At 40.0% G+C, this 19,038-nt stretch overlaps 1 protein-coding gene across 5 annotated transcripts in view; it reads left to right on the forward strand.

Moving 5' to 3' along the window:
- Positions 1-19,038, forward strand: part of numbl (NUMB like endocytic adaptor protein) — a 167,918-nt gene that overhangs the window by 97,471 nt on the left and 51,409 nt on the right. Inside the window, exon 1 of one of the 5 annotated variants that reach the window (XM_062067995.1) lies at positions 110-329. The exons of 3 other annotated variants lie outside the window; for them this stretch is intronic. In XM_062067995.1, the coding sequence (XP_061923979.1) occupies positions 289-329 (41 nt within the window). In that variant the 5' untranslated portion in view covers positions 110-288. Of the gene's footprint in view, positions 1-109; positions 330-7,547; positions 9,564-19,038 lie in introns of those variants that run through there. One more of the 5 variants, XM_062067999.1, reaches the window with a different exon arrangement.

Here is a 19,038-nt window from a genome sequence, read left to right on the forward strand (position 1 = left end):
CGCAGCTGGCAGCCGGCTTGCATGCACAGTATTAGTTTCTGTGCATCTGTGCGCCAGACGTGGCCGTCCTGTTTTCGTCTCTTTGCATGTACAGGCTTCTTTTTTTCTCTCTCTCCAAGTTAATCTCTTAAGAAGAGGTGTGGTTGTCTCTGGCTCTGCGCTCACTCTCCCCCTGCCTCTCAGTCTGAGGGGCGATATCATCACAAGCTCTCTCCTCCTCTCATCTTTTTCCTCGCCACTCGTTGCAAACCCCTCGACTTGTCACCGCTGCACTCTTCTCTGTCCACGATGACTTCTTGTGGGGAGGTGGGCGATGCCATGGAGCCCAGGTGAGTCCGAGAAGGTGTAAACTGTCGGATCGGGCTTGTGCAAGGACATCCAGCTCTTATTTGTTGTTAAAGCGTTGTCTAATCTGGGTCAATAGCAATCTATTTCCCTTAGCTCTGTAGAGGTTAAGAGCAGATGGCATATTTCTCCTGATGTTATTGACTACTGTGGTATTTTCAAACTGGTCTGGTCGAGCTTGTGTCCACAGAGCTCATTATGGTTAATAGTCTCAGCATGCACAAACTGTATGTCCATATGGAAGAGATTACACATACTGGATTTATACAAATACCCTGCAAGTGTTTCTGTGCATGCTTTCTACGTGCAGGTCTAGAATTTGGCAAATGATAACACGCATGCCTGAGAGAAGAAGACTTCCTCTCCTTTTTTTTTTTTTTCCTGTGTCCTCATGAGAAGACAGACAGCTCTAACGTGTTGTGTGAAACACAGAAGGAACAAGGCGCAGAGTGAGAAAGCCGGAGATGAATTGGGGACAAATGCGAGGTGTCGAGCTACTCAACAGGAGTGTGATAATGAGAGGAAGGGTGTCAACGTTGAGTTTGCAAAGAAAGAAAAAAGGTGAAAGTGAAGCAAGAGGAGATTGCAGAACAAGAAGAAGCTATCCGTCTAATCAGACTTTTGGTAGATTTCGTTTTAACGTTGGACGTAGACATATAAAGATTGGTTTGGGTGATAAGTTTGTTGTAAGTATCCCAATTTAGTTTTCTACACCTTAAGTACAACCCCACAATCGATATCAATTAAACATTTGTAACTATTGATGTATACAGTCGTGGTCAAAAGTTTACATACACTTGTAAAGAACATAATTTCATGGCTGTCTTGAGTTTCCAATCATATCTACAACTCTTATTTTTTTGTGATAGAGTGATTGGAGCACATACTTGTTGGTCACAAAAATTATTCATGAAGTTTGGTTCTTTTATGAAATTATTATGGGTCTACTGAAAATGGGACCAAATCTGCTGGGTCAAAAGTATACATACAGCAATGTTAATATTTGGTTACATGTCCCTTGGCAAGTTTCACTGCAATAAGGCGCTTTTGGTAGCCATCCACAAGCTTCTGGTTGAATTTTTGACCACTGCTCTTGACAAAATTGGTGCAGTTCAGCTAAATGTGTTGGTTTTCTGACATGGACTTGTTTCTTCAGCATTGTCCACATGTTTGAGTCAGGACTTTGGGAAGGCCATTCTAAAACCTTAATTCTAGCCTGATTTAGCCATTCCTTTACCACTTTTGACTTGTGTTTGGGGTCATTGTCATGAGCTCTAGTGCAATGCACACTGGTACTTTATCTTTATCTCCATACTGTAGATTTTATGCCTACATCAAAGTGCCACCTAGTCTATCAAGCTCCATGTTCTGATGTTTAAATGTTAGTTGTCTGGTTGTGGTTGTGTCTGTGCTTGTGTTTTTGTTCTGTTTTTGTGTATGTTAAGAAAGCAATGATGCACTGTGCCCAAGACAAATTTCCCCGCGGGGACAATAAAGTTGAACCTTGAACCTTGAACCTTGATTGTCCTGTTGGAACACCCAACTGCGCCCAAGACCCAACCTCCGGGCTGATGATTTTAGGTTGTCCTGAAGAATTTGGAGATAATCCTCCTTTTTCATTGTCCCATTTACTCTCTGTAAAGCACCAGTTTCATGGGTAGCAAAACAGGCCCAGAGCATAATACTACCACTACCTTGCTTGACGGTAGTTATGGTGTTCCTGGGATCAAAGGCTGCACCTTTTCTCCTCCAAACATATTGCTGGGTATTGTGGCCAAACAGCTCAATTTTTTGTTTCATCTGACCACATAACTTTCCTCCAGAAGGTCGTATGTTTGTCCATGTGATGTCAGATGAAACAACAATTTAGTTGTTTGGCCACAATACCCAGCATGCCCAGTATATATATTTTTATTTTTTTAGTTGGAAAAAACCAGAAGTTGCGAAGCAAGGTTGGTCGCATAAAGAAAGGCACTCGCACTTTGTTAACCGAGCAACACAGGAAGTGATCACTGATCATTGGAAGTGACATGCTATCAGCCAATCAACTAATAGTGTCAACTATCACGTTTGGTTGCGCCATCTTGGCCCCGTTTACACTAACACCAAATCTGATTTTGTTTTTGCCCTCAAGATCAGATTGGGGCCCCATCTGGAGGTAGTCCGAATCCGATTGGAATCTGATCTTTTCAAATGTGACTGAACGGAAATGTGACCTACTTTTATCTTTGGTCAAGCAACATCATTTATGTGCACGGGCAAAGATGCAGCCCGACAGAGGAAGTAGATACGTCATCACAACATCCTGTTTCTGTGAGCAAAGTATTTTTTCTGAGGCCGAATTTTTGGTACATCATTAGTCAATAAGTCAATAGTGCGCAAATAATATATAATAGTAGATTTTATTTGAGCATTATATTTATATAGCGTTTTTTCTCTAGTGACTCAAAGCGCTTCACATAGTGAAACCCAATATCTAAGTTACATTTAAACCAGTGTGGGTGGCACTGGGAGCAGGTGGGTAAACTGTCTTGCCCAAGGACACAACGGCAGTAACTAGGATGGCGGAAGCGGGGATCGAACCTGGAACCCTCAAGTTGCTGGCACGGCCACTCTACCAACTGAGCTATACCGCCCCATTTGTAAAAACACTTTACATTGAACAAACAATCTCAAAGTGCTACAGTGCATTTAAAAACAACAACGCTAGAACCACAAATAGCTGCCCCCAACGAGTAAAATAAATAGTAAAATAAAATAAAAACTAGAACAGCCTAATAGCTACAACTAGCACACATATACATATCTAACAAAAGGCTTTTGAATCTTCCCAAATATATAACATTATAAATATTCATTACTACGTATTATATATTTAATTTATTTTCACATAAAAAAATAATTTTTGTGGCGACTTATGTTGTTTTGTAGTAGTAGTAGCGACCTCTATGTTAATTTATGGAATCCGGTTAACTTCCTTTGTTTTCACTTTTTCAAACTGCACATACAAGTGGCATCGGGGCCACATTGGCGCCTGTGCACGTTTATACTGCTCAGTGGCCTTGTGGTTAGAGTGTCTGCCCTGAGATCGGTAGGTTGTGAGTTCAAACCCCGGCTGAGTCATACCAAAGACTATAAAAATGGGACCCATTACCTCCCTGCTTGGTGCTCAGCACCAAGGGTTGCAATTGGGGGTTAACACTGCTCCCCTCACCTCCCAGGGGGTGGAACAAGGGGATAGGTCAAACGCAGAGAGTAATTTCACCACACCTAGTGTGTGTGTGAGTCTGATAAAGATGACATTTTACTTGTATTCAAAACAGTCATTGGGAAACAATCATATTTTAAAAACATCTGTTTTTGTGTCAGTATTGTCACAGTCAGTACACGACATGTAAGAGAATGGCGAATTGATCCATAAATTGGTGGTGTCGATACCAAAGATAATATCAGTATATGATCGATACTAGAGTGATTAAACCGATATTTTTACTCCCTCAAAATATGTATTTTTTGTTGTTTTTGTTAATGTTTACAAATCACAAAGGTGGACTTTGAGGACAAAAACGAAACTGTTGCATTGAGTAGCAGATAGTAGTTGTTTTTATCATGTACCAGTGCAATAGTTGTATGTAATAAAAAAGAACTGGTTTAAATAGGGTGTTGATGTTGTTAAACTGTAAATAGCACTCACCACAAATAAATGGAACATTTTACAGTTAATATTTGTGATCTGTATCTCATTCATGGATGATCGGTATAGGACCAGCAGCATGAAACCCTAATCTTGTTATATCAAGTGAATTTACTCAGAGAACAATGGTAAGTATAAAAACACTAACCTTGTGACAGATTTATGTTTTTGAAATGGAGTGATAATTAGTTTTTTGGAGACACCTCATGGTCACAATAATTCTAAATTAAGCTCATGACGCAGTAAATTGAATGATGCGGACACTTTAGTTACTCAGTTGACACTTTCTAATATGCTTCTGCCTTGGACATTTTGTGTCTGTAAGTAATATGCAACTATAATCATTTTATACTTGCTTATGTTGACAAATGTTGTGTTTTAAACTGCAAGAGTGTTCAATTAGGGACACTTTTTACGTATGTATAGTTTGTGTGCTATTGTGTGCTGAGCTGTTGTGTAGCTGCTCGCTTCTCCTAGCCTGAGATCGGTAGGTCGTGAGTTCAAACCCCAGCTGAGTCATAACAAAGACTATAAAAATGGGACCCATTACCTCCCTGCTTGGCACTCAGCACCAAGGGTTGGAATTGGGGTTTAAATTACCAACATGATTCCCGAGCGCGGCCACCGTTGCTGCTCACTGCTCCCCTCACCTCCAAGGGAGTGGAACAAGGGGATGGGTCAAATGCAGAGAGTAATTTCACCACACTTAGTGTGCGTGTGACTATCAGTGGTACTTTAACTTAACTATAGCCTCCCATGTTTACCTTTTTGTAAACAACTTCATGAGAATACAAGAAAAGACCAATCTTATATTGGAGGACATTTAGATGTTAACTGGCTGGACTGCTTGTATCAAGTCGATAAAATCAGATTTTTTTTTGCTGATATCGGACCGCCCTAGTTTTTAACGCATGTTTATGGCTGATATAGGTTGGTGTGGACAACCATGTAGCCTCGGTAAGACTATTTTCTCTGTGAATAAGAGTTGGTAAACCATGAACGACGGCACTTACAATATCAGAGACTCTGTCGCGATGAAAGGCTGGCCTGTAGTGCCATGCACTGATAGGAGAGGAAACACTGAGTGGTAGCGAAGCATGACAATATGATGGTGGAGCGTATCGACCCGACTGCTCCCCTTCATGCCCGGCTGCACAATGTGTTTGGATTAACTTCCCGAGCAGACCTACTTACTATCACTGTTACAGCCGAAGCACACAGACATTACTACCTATGACGCGAGCACATACTGTAACGCTTACTGTATGTATGTTGTCGCAAACTCTTGGTCAAACAACATATGCTGACAGTTCGGCGTAGACCGAGTAATGTGAATTCAAACTAAATGGAATGTGGTTATTCAGCAACAGAAACCTATAAACCCACACAAACACACACACACTAACTCACACACACACACACACATTCTCCCTAGGCTTTACTCAGGTTGGTGGGAAATTAAACTGGCAGAAGGTGCAGTGACCGAGTGGAGTGTTAAGCCTGGAGGAGGGGAAGAATAATATTATGTATAATAATTGTGTGTGTGTGTGTGTGTGCGTGCATGCATGTGCTATCGTGTGTGTCTTTGCTGGTGACAAGGTAACAGCCATACTTTGTACAATAGTCAAAACATCCACTGTAGGGGGAATGAACTATCAATTGCTTAGATAGCAGCAGTTATTACAATGTCAGGTGCTTAGAAATGTTGACAGTTTTGTGGCGAATCATCAGATTAAAGTTTGGCGCCATGCCAGACCCATCACATCCTAGGGCATAGGCAAAATTCCTTCGCAATTAAGCATCGCCCATCTGTCTTGTATTTGTCATTTTAACCGTGGTTCATTTGGTCAAAGTCCCTTCAATGAGTTCATTAAAGTACGACCCCTGTTTTTGTCCTAAAAATACGGCTTCCTAAGACATTTAAAATGGTAAATGGGTTATACTTGTATAGCGCTTTTCTACCTTTTGAAGGAACTAAAAGCGCTTTGACACTATTTCCACATTCACCCATTCACACACACATTCACACACTGATGGCGGGAGCTACCATGCAAGGCGCTAACCAGGACCCATCAGGAGCAAGGGTGAAGTGTCTTGTTAAAGGACACAACGGACGTGACTAGGATGGTAGAAGGTGGGGATTGAACCAGGAACCCTCAGGTTACTGGCACAGCCACTCTCCCAACCGCGCCACGCCATGCGTCTTGTCATGACAGAGGTCTCCAGCCATTTTTGTGACGATCGGTCAAACTGGTGGCAGGGGCTAATATGTTAAATTTTGAAATTTCGTGTTTCGGTGACCACAAGATTAAAACATTTTCACCGGACCGGATGCGCTTGCAAAAATTGGTGAATTTCCGTGTGTGTTAAGGGCATGGAAAATTTGAATGAAGTGGGAGAAAAATAATGCACGGAGCAACTATAATAGAGCTATCGCAGCCTTTGCTGCTTGGGCCCTAAATATTTTGCAGGGGAAATGGGAGGGTTGATAGGTAAGTGGTAAAAAGATTATGGTCTATCTCACAGGCGTCAAACTCAAAAGGTGAGTAGTAAAAAGATAATTGTCAGGTTCAAACACTGATGACATCTACTAAACAAGACAAGAAACAAGGAATTAAACAGAGACAGAATTACATTTGGCTCAATCGAGGAGAGCGCGTCTGGGCTGTACTCTTGTACAGTCTCCATCACGCTCTGGCGAAAGATTGTACGCCTTCTCTTTTATTTGGACTTTTTCTGATTACATGGCAACAGCTGTTTCTAAGGGACGGGGGTCGTAAACAGCCATCGCCTTGGATTACAACAGTTCAAAGAAAAGGTCGTAAAACAGTTCAGAGAAGAGGTCGTAAAACAGTTCACAGAAAAGGTAGCCTGGAGGGGAGTCTGGTCCTGCTTCCTCTACGCTTTTGTAGTTCTTGGGTCAAGACAAAATCTTTCTGTGGATTACAATACATGAAAGAAACAGAACACCTTCATGTTGCTTCCCATCCTACACAGTGGAGTTTTACAAGCCTTCTGCTTAGTAGGATTAAAGACAGCTTTTGTCCTCTCGCCGGGAACTCATTGAAACACAAAGTTTTGTGATAACTTAGATGCAATTATTCTAACAATAATGGTCTATCTCACAGGTGTCAAACTCAAGGCCCGGGGGCCAGATATGGCCCGCCACTTCATTTTATTTGGCCCTCCAAAGCCTGGAAATAATATGTATCAATAAAGTACTGTAACTTGTCTTACTAAATGTATTATTTCTTTCTATTTTGGGAAAAAAAACAATATATGTGCTCCATGTAATCTCAAATGATGTTAACTTAAATATTGTCGAATTATAAAAAAATATATTATCAAACATTCAAACCTACGGAGCCCCTAAAGGGACATGGGAATTTTTTTTTTTTAGACATGTATCTCGTGGCCACGAGAAACTTTCTCGTGGCCACAAGAAACTTTTTTATTAAAAAAAAAAAAAAAGTTTTTATTTTTTTATAAAAAGTTTCTCGTGGCCACGAGAAAGTTTCTCGTGCGCACGAGAAAGTTTCTCGTGGCCACGAGAAAGCATTGGATGCGTGCTGATGGTTGGGTGTGTGTTAAAATGGCAGTTTAGGAGTTAATATGGCTGTATTTCCAATTAGGACTTTCCCCCATGTGTGTTGTGGCAAAATGTGAATGCTTGATTAGTAGGTGTGAGACAAACACTTTATCTTCCTGGTTATTGTAATGCTACATGTTTGACATTATTTAAGACTTTATCATGCCCGGGAAAGGACAGTTTTCCTCTTTTATAAAAAAAAAAAAAAAAAAAAAAAATTATAAAAAGCCACGAGATACATGTCTAAAAAAAAAAAAATTCCCATGTCCCTTTAGGGGCTCCGTACAAACCATTTAAAAAAATAAAAAATAAATTAATACTAATAATGATTTCAGAGCAAATTATCCATCAAATTGTGCAATGTAAAATAGCAATAGTTTTCATGGTAAAATTTCACAATTTTACAGCATTTTTCTCTAAATGAAAACAACTGTACTTTTTTTTTACAGTAATAAACTGTGGTATCGTTTTGGCATTTACAGTAATACACCGAAACATTTTGTTGATTTGCGGTAAAAAAAAATACATAAAAATTGACTGGGAGCTCAGGTGCCAACATTTTACTGTAAAATTGCAGTGTTTTTTTAAATTTACAGTAAAAAAACAAATGTACATTTTACAGTAAAATTCTGGCTACTGTGCTGCCTTTTTTTAACTATAAAAAACCGCAGTACTGTTTTGCCATTTACAGTAGTATTGCACTACATTTTGAGGTGGAATTATTGCAACTTACCATTTTACATTGTAGTACTAATAAAATGCATTAAAAAAAGTGTAATAATAGTATTCACTGTTAGAAGTGGCATAACTCCTCAGTGAAAACGACTTTGACACCTCTGGTCCATCTGCATTATAACACATTTCTGGATGGAACATATGAAAATAATAGCTTTCCCTTTATTGCATATTCCCTGCATCCTCTGCAATGGACATTTGTAATATGCATCACAGGGCTATTTCTAATGTGTAACCCTGACGAAAGAAGTACAGTACACAAAAAAACTAATGGTTCTCAGGAGGATATGAAAGTAAAATGTGCCATCACTTCATCATACGACACAGTATTATTGTATTTTTTTTGTTTTTCTTTCCGTCATTCTGTTTATTCTCACCTACAAATTAATTATGCGAGATCAACTTGGAGAAGAAATGGACTGCATTTTGGTTGCTGGCTCATGTGTGATCATCGTCATGGCAACCGGACACACGCATGCACATACACGCACACACACTTTGTGGGCCAGCATTTTGGTGACATACACGCCCTCGATGCTTTGCATCTTTGTCACACAGGGAAGATTCGAAGCTTATTATGCAAGATGACCGACTCCTAATGGAATTAGGGGAGCTTTCCGTAATGCTTCACCACACCTACATCTGAAACATTATAGCGGAGTCACTCGAGAAGGACACAGGGTTTGTGTGTGTGTGCATTTGGTTATAAATGTGCGTGTGTGTGTGTGTGTGTGTGTGTGTGTGTGTGTGTGTGGAGTGAGAGAGGGGAGAATAACAGAGACAGTGGGTGCCAGGCTGATGGTTGGGCACATGGCGCCGCTTCAGCTGTCAATTTACATCAATCAGCGCACACACACATACACACACACACACACACACACACACACACACACTGTATGCCTCTCTCCTGATATCTGTGTTGTTGCTAGAGAGCAATTGGGGATTGCGACTGAGTGATTTGTGGGATTGTGCGGCAATAATATTGACCTGGAAATGTCTGGTGTGACACAGATGTCTGCTTCGATGACGATTAGAGAGCACCTTTTCTGTTAGGATTTTGTTTTTGGAACACTGTCGTACTTCCAACGGAATTGTATGATTGGATTTTGTTCATCTCTAAAGCAGTGCTGGGGTCTTCAACGTTGTCCAGACCAAGGACCCCCAAACTGATGGAGCGGGGACCCCCTACTTAAATACCTTGTAAATGAATGTTTTATTTTAAACTGGTTGTAGAATTACTGTGTTATTGTGCAATAATAGTAGTAGTGCCGCTAATAGCTAGCTGGCATTTTGCACACTAATTGCTAGCTGACAACCAGAGCGCTAATCCCAAGCTGTCAATTGGAGCGCTAATCACTAGCTGGCAACTAGCACGCAAATCACTAGCTGGTTTCTAGTCCGCAAATCGCCAGCTGGCAACTACTACGAAAATCACCAGCTGACAACTAAAGCACTAGCCGCTAGCTGACAACTAGCGCACTAATTGCTAGCTGGCAACTAGAGCCTTAGTCGCTAGCTGGCAAGAAGAGTACTAATCGCTAGCTGACAACTAGTGCTCTAGATGCAATCCGGCAACTAGCGCACTAATAGGTGGGTGGCAACTTGTTACCAATTGCTAGCTTGCAACTAGAGCGTAAATTTCTTGCTTGCAACTAAAGCGCTAATTGCTGGCTGGCAACTAGAGCGCTAATCACTAGCTGGCAACTAGCACGCAAATCGCTAGCTGGTTTCTAGTCCGCAAATCGCCAGCTGGCAACTACTACGCAAATCACCAGCTGACAACTACAGCACTAGTGTCTAGCTGACAACTAGTGCACTGATTGCTAGCTGGCAACTAGAGCCTTAGTCGCTAGCTGGCAAGAAGAGTACTAATCGCTAGCTGACAACTAGTGCTCTAGATGCAATCCGGCAACTAGCGCACTAATAGGTGGGTGGCAACTTGTTACCAATTGCTAGCTTGCAACTAGAGCGTAAATTTCTTGCTGGCAACTAAAGCGCTAATTGCTTGCTGGCAACTAGAGCGCTAATCACTAGCTGGCAACTAGCACGCAAATCGCTAGCTGGTTTCTAGTCCGCAAATCGCCAGCTGGCAACTACTACGCAAATCACTAGCTGACAACTACAGCACTAGTCTCTAGCTGACAACTAGTGCACTAATTGCTAGCTGGCAACTAGAGCCTTAGTCGCTAGCTGGCAAGAAGAGTACTAATCGCTAGCTGACAACTAGTGCTCTAGATGCAATCCGGCAACTAGCGCACTAATAGGTGGGTGGCAACTTGTTACCAATTGCTAGCTTGCAACTAGAGCGTAAATTTCTTGCTGGCAACTAAAGCGCTAATTGCTTGCTGGCAACTAGAGCGCTAATCACTAGCTGGCAACTAGCACGCAAATCGCTAGCTGGTTTCTAGTCCGCAAATCGTCAGCTGGCAACTGCTACGAAAATCACTAGCTGACAACTACAGCACAAGTCTCTAGCTGACAACTGGCGCACTAATTGCTAGCTGGCAACTGGAGCCTTAGTCGCTAGCTGGCAAGAAAAGTACTAATCGCTAGTTGACAACTAGCGCTCTAAATGCAATCCGGCAACTAGCGCACTAATAGGTGGGTGGCAACTTGTTACCAATTGCTAGCTTGCAACTAGAGCGTAAATTTCTTGCTGGCAACTAAAGCGCTAATTGCTTGCTGGCAACTAGAGCGCTAATCACTAGCTGGCAACTAGCACGCAAATCGCTAGCTGGTTTCTAGTCCGCAAATCGCCAGCTGGCAACTACTACGCAAATCACTAGCTGACAACTACAGCACTAGTCTCTAGCTGACAACTAGTGCACTAATTGCTAGCTGGCAACTAGAGCCTTAGTCGCTAGCTGGCAAGAAGAGTACTAATCGCTAGCTGACAACTAGTGCTCTAGATGCAATCCGGCAACTAGCGCACTAATAGGTGGGTGGCAACTTGTTACCAATTGCTAGCTTGCAACTAGAGCGTAAATTTCTTGCTTGCAACTAAAGCGCTAATTGCTTGCTGGCAACTAGAGCGCTAATCACTAGCTGGCAACTAGCACGCAAATCGCTAGCTGGTTTCTAGTCCGCAAATCGTCAGCTGGCAACTGCTACGAAAATCACTAGCTGACAACTACAGCACAAGTCTCTAGCTGACAACTGGCGCACTAATTGCTAGCTGGCAACTGGAGCCTTAGTCGCTAGCTGGCAAGAAAAGTACTAATCGCTAGTTGACAACTAGCACTCTAAATGCAATCCGGCAACTGGCGCACTAATAGTTGGGTGGTTACTTGTTACCAAATTGCTAGCTTGCAACTAGAGCGTAAGTTGCTTGCTGGCAACTAGAGCGCTAATTGCCAGCTGGAAACTGGAGCACTAATCAGTAGCTGGCAACTAGCACGCAAATCGCTAGCTGGTTTCTAGTCCGTAAATCGCCAGCTGGCAACTATTACGAAAATCACCAGCTGACAACTACAGCACTAGTCTTTAGCTGACAACTGGTGCACTAATTGCTAGCTGGCAACTAGAGCCTTAGTCGCTAGCTGGCAAGAAGAGTACTAATCGTTAGCTGACAACTAGCACTCTAAATAAAATCCGGGAACTAGCGCGCCGGCAACTTGTTACCAAATTGCTAGCTTGCAACTAGAGCGTAAATTGCTTGCTGGCAACTAGAGCGCTAATTTCTAGCTGGCAACTAGTCCAAAAATCGCTGACTGACAACCAGAGCACTAATCGCTAGCTGACAACTAGCACGTTAATCGCTATCTGGCTATTAGAGTCTTAATCTCTAGCTGGCGACTAGTCCGAAAATCGCTGGGTGAAAACTAGAGCACTAATCGCTAGCCAACAACTAGCGTGCTAATCGCTATTTGTCAACGAAAGTGTTCATTCCTAGCTGGCAAATAAATCGCAAATTGCTAGCTGGCAATTAGTCCGAAAAATTGCTGGTTGACAACTAAAACATCAGTCGCGAGCTGACAACTACCGCGCTAATCGCTACATGGCAACTACAACTAGAGCACAAATTGCTAACTGGCAACTAGATCGCTAATCGCTAACTGGCAACTCGGGTGTTAATCGCTATCTGGCAACTAAAACTAGAGCACAAATTGCTAACTGGCAACTAGATCGCTAATCGCTAACTGGCAACTCGGGTGTTAATCGCTATCTGGCAACTAGAGTGTTCATTGATAGCTGGCAACTAGTTGGCAAATTGCTAGCCGACAATGTGAGTGCTCATCGCTAGTTGGCAACTAGTCGGAAAATCGCTGGGTGACATCTAGAGCATTAATTAATTACAACGAGCGTGCTAATGGCTATCTGGAAACTAGTTGGCAGATTGCTAGCTGGGAACTACAGCATTAATCACTAGCTGGTGACTAGTCGGAGCGCAAATTGTTAGCTGGCAACTACAGCCCTAATCGCTAGCTGGTAACTAGAGTGCTAATCGCTAGCTATCTTAAACGCTAACATGAATACAATAATGTAGTTGTTCTATGTTTTTATTTAAAAAGCGCAAGGTACAGTAAGTAGGGTGTCTATACCAATGCCATTTTAAAAAACAAATCAATGTTATTGCGTATTTCAAACATTTTAATGTGTGGAAAACTCATCTTTATGAATACGCCCAATCAAGTACATGTTTGACATCCTTTTGAACACCTCTGTTCTAAAGCTTTCCTGTCCATGTACAATGTCACCGCTTGCCGTTTGCCAAACCGCTGGTTTAAAGCACTGATGTATACAAGTCATCCAAGAATATAAATAATAATTTACCATTTGAAAGTGTTTAGTAAATGTTAACTTGAAGTAAAAGTCTTGTAGTATTCTCTACACCGCTGATACTTTGTTTACTGCAGAATGCCCTTTTTGATGACAAGCAAAATAACAAAAGGACTTTGAGAGGTAAAAAAAAGTTGTTCTCTTTACCCCCCACAAAACGTACTGAAAAAGAAGTGAAACCGTGGCCCTAAAACCGAGGTACGGAGCGGAGCGTGGGTTACCTGTACCGTTGCACCTCTAGTAAGCACAATTATAGATATGAAGAAAATGACCGTTGTCAGCATACATTACCTCCGTCAAACATGGCATGAATAAATGTCTGTTACAAAACACTGCAATAGTAAACAGTAGAGATGCAACGGTACTCGCTATAATCCTGCACAGAATAATCTGACTTTAATTTAAAAAATATAATTATGTTAATCAAGATCGGATGATATGAAAAAATTAATCGTGTTCATTTTTTACTGAAGTACTTAAAATTCAAATCAGGAACTTCCTATGACGTATTTATTGTCCATTGACTATATCTGGTTTTTGGTCTGTGTTGTATCAGTTGGTAGTGCATTTGTCGTATTAATAGCTGCTATAAACTGTGACTGTTGTTTCCACTAAGGTACTTTGTAAGTTTACGTCCTCATAAAGACAAGAATAGTCCGTCATTTTGGTAGCTTGCTAAGTATTTGACCTCCTCATAAAACATGACTTGGGGAAACACTTAATGGCGAGCACATTTCTCATCGTTCGTCACTCAGAATGCATTTTGGTCCATTCTTCTTTACAGATGAAGGTTTTGAAGCGTTTGCTCGGCATCTCGAAAGTTTCAGATCCAGTCACAGATTTGTAATAGGATTAAGGTCGTGAAAACTAACACTAACAAGTTCTCTTTTTGTATTTTTAGCTCCTGAAAATAAATCTGCCAGTCATTTCCCATAATATCAATTAGTTTTTAAATAATGTGTAAATAACTAACTGTACTTGGAACGCTTGGGCTTGGACTTTCCTCTAAACAATTGTACTTACAGTGTTTCCCATAAACTGCCAAGATACCTGTGGCGGTGGGGGCGTGGCTATGGGCGTGGTCACCATGACATCATCGAGTGAGTTGCATAATTTATTACAATGATATGATTTTCTCTAAAAAGGCTAAAAAAATGTATACTTACTAATTAATAAAAACAGTTTTGTTTTAAACGTCCATCCATCCATCCATCCATTTTACAATATAATTACAACACTTTAATAATAATAATAATAATAATACCTGGGATTTATATAGCGCTTTTCTAAGTACCCAAAGTCGCTTTACATGTTTTTCTGAACCCATCAATCATTCACATAATGTCTTGAGTTTCTAATAATTTCTACAACTCTTATTTTTTTGTGATAGTGATTGGAGCACATACTTGTTGGTCACAAAAAACATTCATGAAGTTTTGGTTCTTTTATGAATTTATTATGGGTCTACTGAAAATAGGTGGTAAGGTACTTTCGTAGCCACAGCTGCCCTGGGGTAAACTGATGGAAGCGTGGCTGCAATTTGCAATTTGCCCCTCCGACCACCACCTATCATTCATCATTCATTTCACCGGTGTGAGCGGCACCGGGGGCAAAGGGTGAAGTGTCCTGCCCAAGGACACAACGGCAGCGATTTTTGGATGGTAAGAGGCGGGGAGCGAACCTGCAACCCTCAGGTTTCTGGCACAGTTGCTCTACCCACTACGCCACGTCGCCCCACTTTATGTACATATTTATATACAGATTTGAACAATAAGTTATTCACTGAAATATATTTATTAATTGTGGTTCTTACAAAAAATATATCCTATAAAATATAAAAGCTAAAATGTCTCTTAAAGCTCTGCCCCTTTAATTAGTGCATACTAAATAATTTAACTTTAGCCTACTACTACAACCATATTATTTACCAGCAACATAAAGTGAAACAGAGGCAGAGGTGTCCTGCCACAGTCAGTAACAAATAAACAGAAAACAGTAGTGGTCAAATACAAATAAGGCAACAAGAGAAGTATCCTACACTTCTCTTTTGTAAAGTAAATCTGAACAGCCTATATGGGCATCTACATCAACTATATGATTTGCCTGAGAAGCTGGACAGGACAAAAAAAAAAATATATTTTTTTTATTTTTTATTTTTATTTTTTATTTATTTTTTATTTGTGGTGGACGTAATTCTTTCGTGGCGGGCCGCCACAAATAAATGAATGTGTGGGAAACACTGACTTACAACAACTGTATTTATATTATTCACACGTGAATAATGCTGCATAATAGACTGTATTTATATTATTCACATGTGAATGATGCTGTATAATAGACTGTATTTATATTATTCACATGTGAATAATGCTGTATAATAGACTGTATTTATATTATTCACATGTGAATAATGCTGTTTAATAGACTGTATTTATATTATTCACATGTGAATAATGCTGTTTAATAGACTGTATTTATATTATTCACATGTGAATAATGCTGTATAGTAAACTGTATTTATATTATTCACATGTGAATAATGCTGTATAATAGACTGTATTTATATTATTCACATGTGAATACTGCTGTATAATAGACTGTATTTATATTATTCACATTTTTAAAAATACCTAAGTGTTTATTGTTTATTGTGAGCGAACTGTGGTGCTGAATTTCCCCCAGGGATCATTAGAGTACTTTGTGTTCTATTATATTCTATTCTATTCTATGGCTATTGTCTAATCCCACATTAGCATAACCATTGAATGTATTTAATTCATCAGATGGTGGATGACCATTAAGAAACATTAACACAGTATCACTGCAGTGTCAATACAGGTGGTGAATGTGCCATACACTTACCCATCACTACCGACAGTCGTGGTCAAAAGTTTACATGCACTTGTAAAGAACATAATGTCTTGAGTTTCTAATAATTTCTACAACTCTTATTTTTTTGTGATAGTGATTGGAGCACATACTTGTTGGTCACAAAAAACATTCATGAAGTTTTGGTTCTTTTATGAATTTATTATGGGTCTACTGAAAATGTGAAACTTGCCAAGGGACATGTAACCAAATATTAACATAGCTGTTTGTATACTTTTGACCCAGCAGATTTGGTCACATTTTCAGTAGACCCATAATAAATTCTTATAAGAACCAAAACTTCATGAATGTTTTTTGTGACCAACAAGTATGTGCTCCACAAAAAAAATAAGAGTTGTAGAAATTATTGGCAACTCAAGACAGCCATGACATTATGTAATTTACAAGTGTATGTAAACTTTTGACCACAACTGTATTTCACTTAATCAAATACAAATGATTGTAACCTTTTTTTCTTCATTTTTGTTGATATTCTGCCCTTCCCCGATAAAATAAAACCAACCATAAACATTCTGGACTCTTCCCATTTTTAGGAGGTGAGTAAACTTACAGTAGAAAATAAGCAGAAGATATACATATTTACTTTATGGCTCCCATTGGATGTTGATCGGATTCTGAACAGCATGTAGCCTGAACTATCGACCAATATGGTTTTCCCAGGACCGATACCGATTATTACCAGTCGATATTTGGAGCATTTGAAGTAAAAGTTAGCTAAACATGAATAGTATACATCAGTAAACAGCTAAACAAAACCTTTAAGTTATTTTTAATTTTTTTTTTTTGGAGATGTCGGACCAGTAGCGAAATAATGTTGGTGGTTAATTTAAAAAAGCCAAATATCGGCAACGATTATCGGTGGATCCCTAGCCTGAACATAAACACTCACACACATTCGAGCCATCAAAAAGTGCACAAATAAGGCCACCCTGTCTTGGATCAGACTTTAGTCTAAACATAAGTGATCGTTTTTATCTCGACTTCATCTCTGCTTCTAAGTTTTTAAACCACACTGCTGCACACACACACACACACACACACACACACACACACACACACACACACACACACACACACACACACACACACACACACACACACACACACACACACACACACACACACACACACACACACACACACACACACACACACACACACACACACACACACACACACACAATCTGTTGCCCTGTCTGAACGTGAGTTTATATGTGTGTGTGTGTGTGTGTGTGTTTATACAGTTCTGGTCTGAGGTTTACATCCACTCAATATGGGCTTGAATGCCTTTCCGTTCTAAAAAGTAATTTAAAAAGCCCAAAATTGAGTGTGGGAGAACAAGAGGGACTTTGCGTGAAAGTGCGTTCTTATCCGGGTTACTCAGTGTCAGTTAAAGTCTGCAGGCCTCAGAAACTGGGTCAGCTTTGTGTGTGTGTGACGTGTGTGTGTCGGCAAATGAGTGCATGATGTGCCTGTCTTTGCTTTAGTCTGTTCTCAGCTTTTGAATCTCTTCATACAATTGCTATGGTTTCAGCTCTTTTCATATTTTTAATTAACATTATTAAATTCATTTGTTATTCATAGCACTTGATATCTGGCGAGTAAAATGTGCACAAATGTCTTCTGTTGGAACTATGAATATTGTCATGCTTGCATAATGTTAATATATTTTATATTATTATTATATTTTTAGTGTTACTTTTTATATTATACAATTTTATACAATTATTTGTACATTTTAGGAATATTATGAACCGTTTTGTGCATTTTGTGGACTACAAGGAGTCATAAGCAGTTGTGCGCAACCTTTGTTTTTGATTATTTTGGACTTTGTTCTGACTTTGTTGTTTATTGTTTGAAATGCATTCAATATTGCTTAAGTCTGTTGTTACCTTCAGGGGAAAATTGAGTATTCTGTTTCTTGAAGATGTGGTGCTTTAAGTTGGGAGTGGTCATAGTCTATGAAAGGCTGGGAATACATCATTTGTGGAAACACAAAAAAATACAATAATGTATTCTAACCTGTAAATAAACACTAGCAAGAGGTGGCAAACAATGCAGGTAACTGAATTCGAACTACTCTGCCTATTAAGTGTTTTAAAAACATGAATCAACGTCCTAAATACTGTACATGCTGTAAGTATATATGTAATGTAGTAACGGGCACATTCATAATAACATGTAATATTTACGTATTTTGATCATTTTAAACATTATGATGGCACATTGAGTTCACAATTCAGGTTCGCTATTTCCTTCAAAGACAACTACTACTAATCATGACGGTCTTCATGAAAGCCAACAACTCTTGGGGACAAATGATGATCAGAGCCTTATATTTTTGAGCCTAAATATAAGGAGGATGAGCTACAAGTTGTACAAGCTTAGTGATAAGCAGATCTAGCTCCAGTAACACACTTAGCATCATGAAGCAGTATTGCTAAGGGCACATATAACTATGGACATAATAAAACAACCATTTACAGTACAATGTCTGCTCTCACTGGGATGCCGACTGATGAGATGTTAATATCTTTCAGCACAAGACTTATGTTCTGGGGTTACATGGTGAATTAATCATAACCCTTACTCTATTAATTAATCCAACATGTAGGGAAAACTGGTATCACCAATCATGCCACTTTTTTGGCTGCATCCAGATATCCTGAAATATACACAATATTCTCAAAAGTATTTGGCCACCTGCCTTGACTCACATATAAACTTAAGTGCCATCCCGTTCCGAACCCATAGGGTTCAATATGATATCTGTCCACCTTTTGCAGCTACTACAGCTTCAACTCTTCTGGGAAGGCTGTCCACAAGGTTGCGGAGTGTGTTTATAGGAATTTCCGACCCTTCTTCCAAAAGCGCATTGGTGATGTCACACACTGATGTTTGTCGAGAAGGCCTGGCTCTCAGTCTCCGTTCTAATTTATCCCAAAGGGGTTCTATCGGGTTCAGGCCAGGACTCTGTGCAGGCCAGTCAAGTTCATCCACACCAGAC

The sequence above is a fragment of the Entelurus aequoreus genome, linkage group LG13, assembly GCF_033978785.1.
Source record: "Entelurus aequoreus isolate RoL-2023_Sb linkage group LG13, RoL_Eaeq_v1.1, whole genome shotgun sequence".
NCBI classification, from domain to species: Eukaryota; Metazoa; Chordata; class Actinopteri; order Syngnathiformes; family Syngnathidae; genus Entelurus; species Entelurus aequoreus.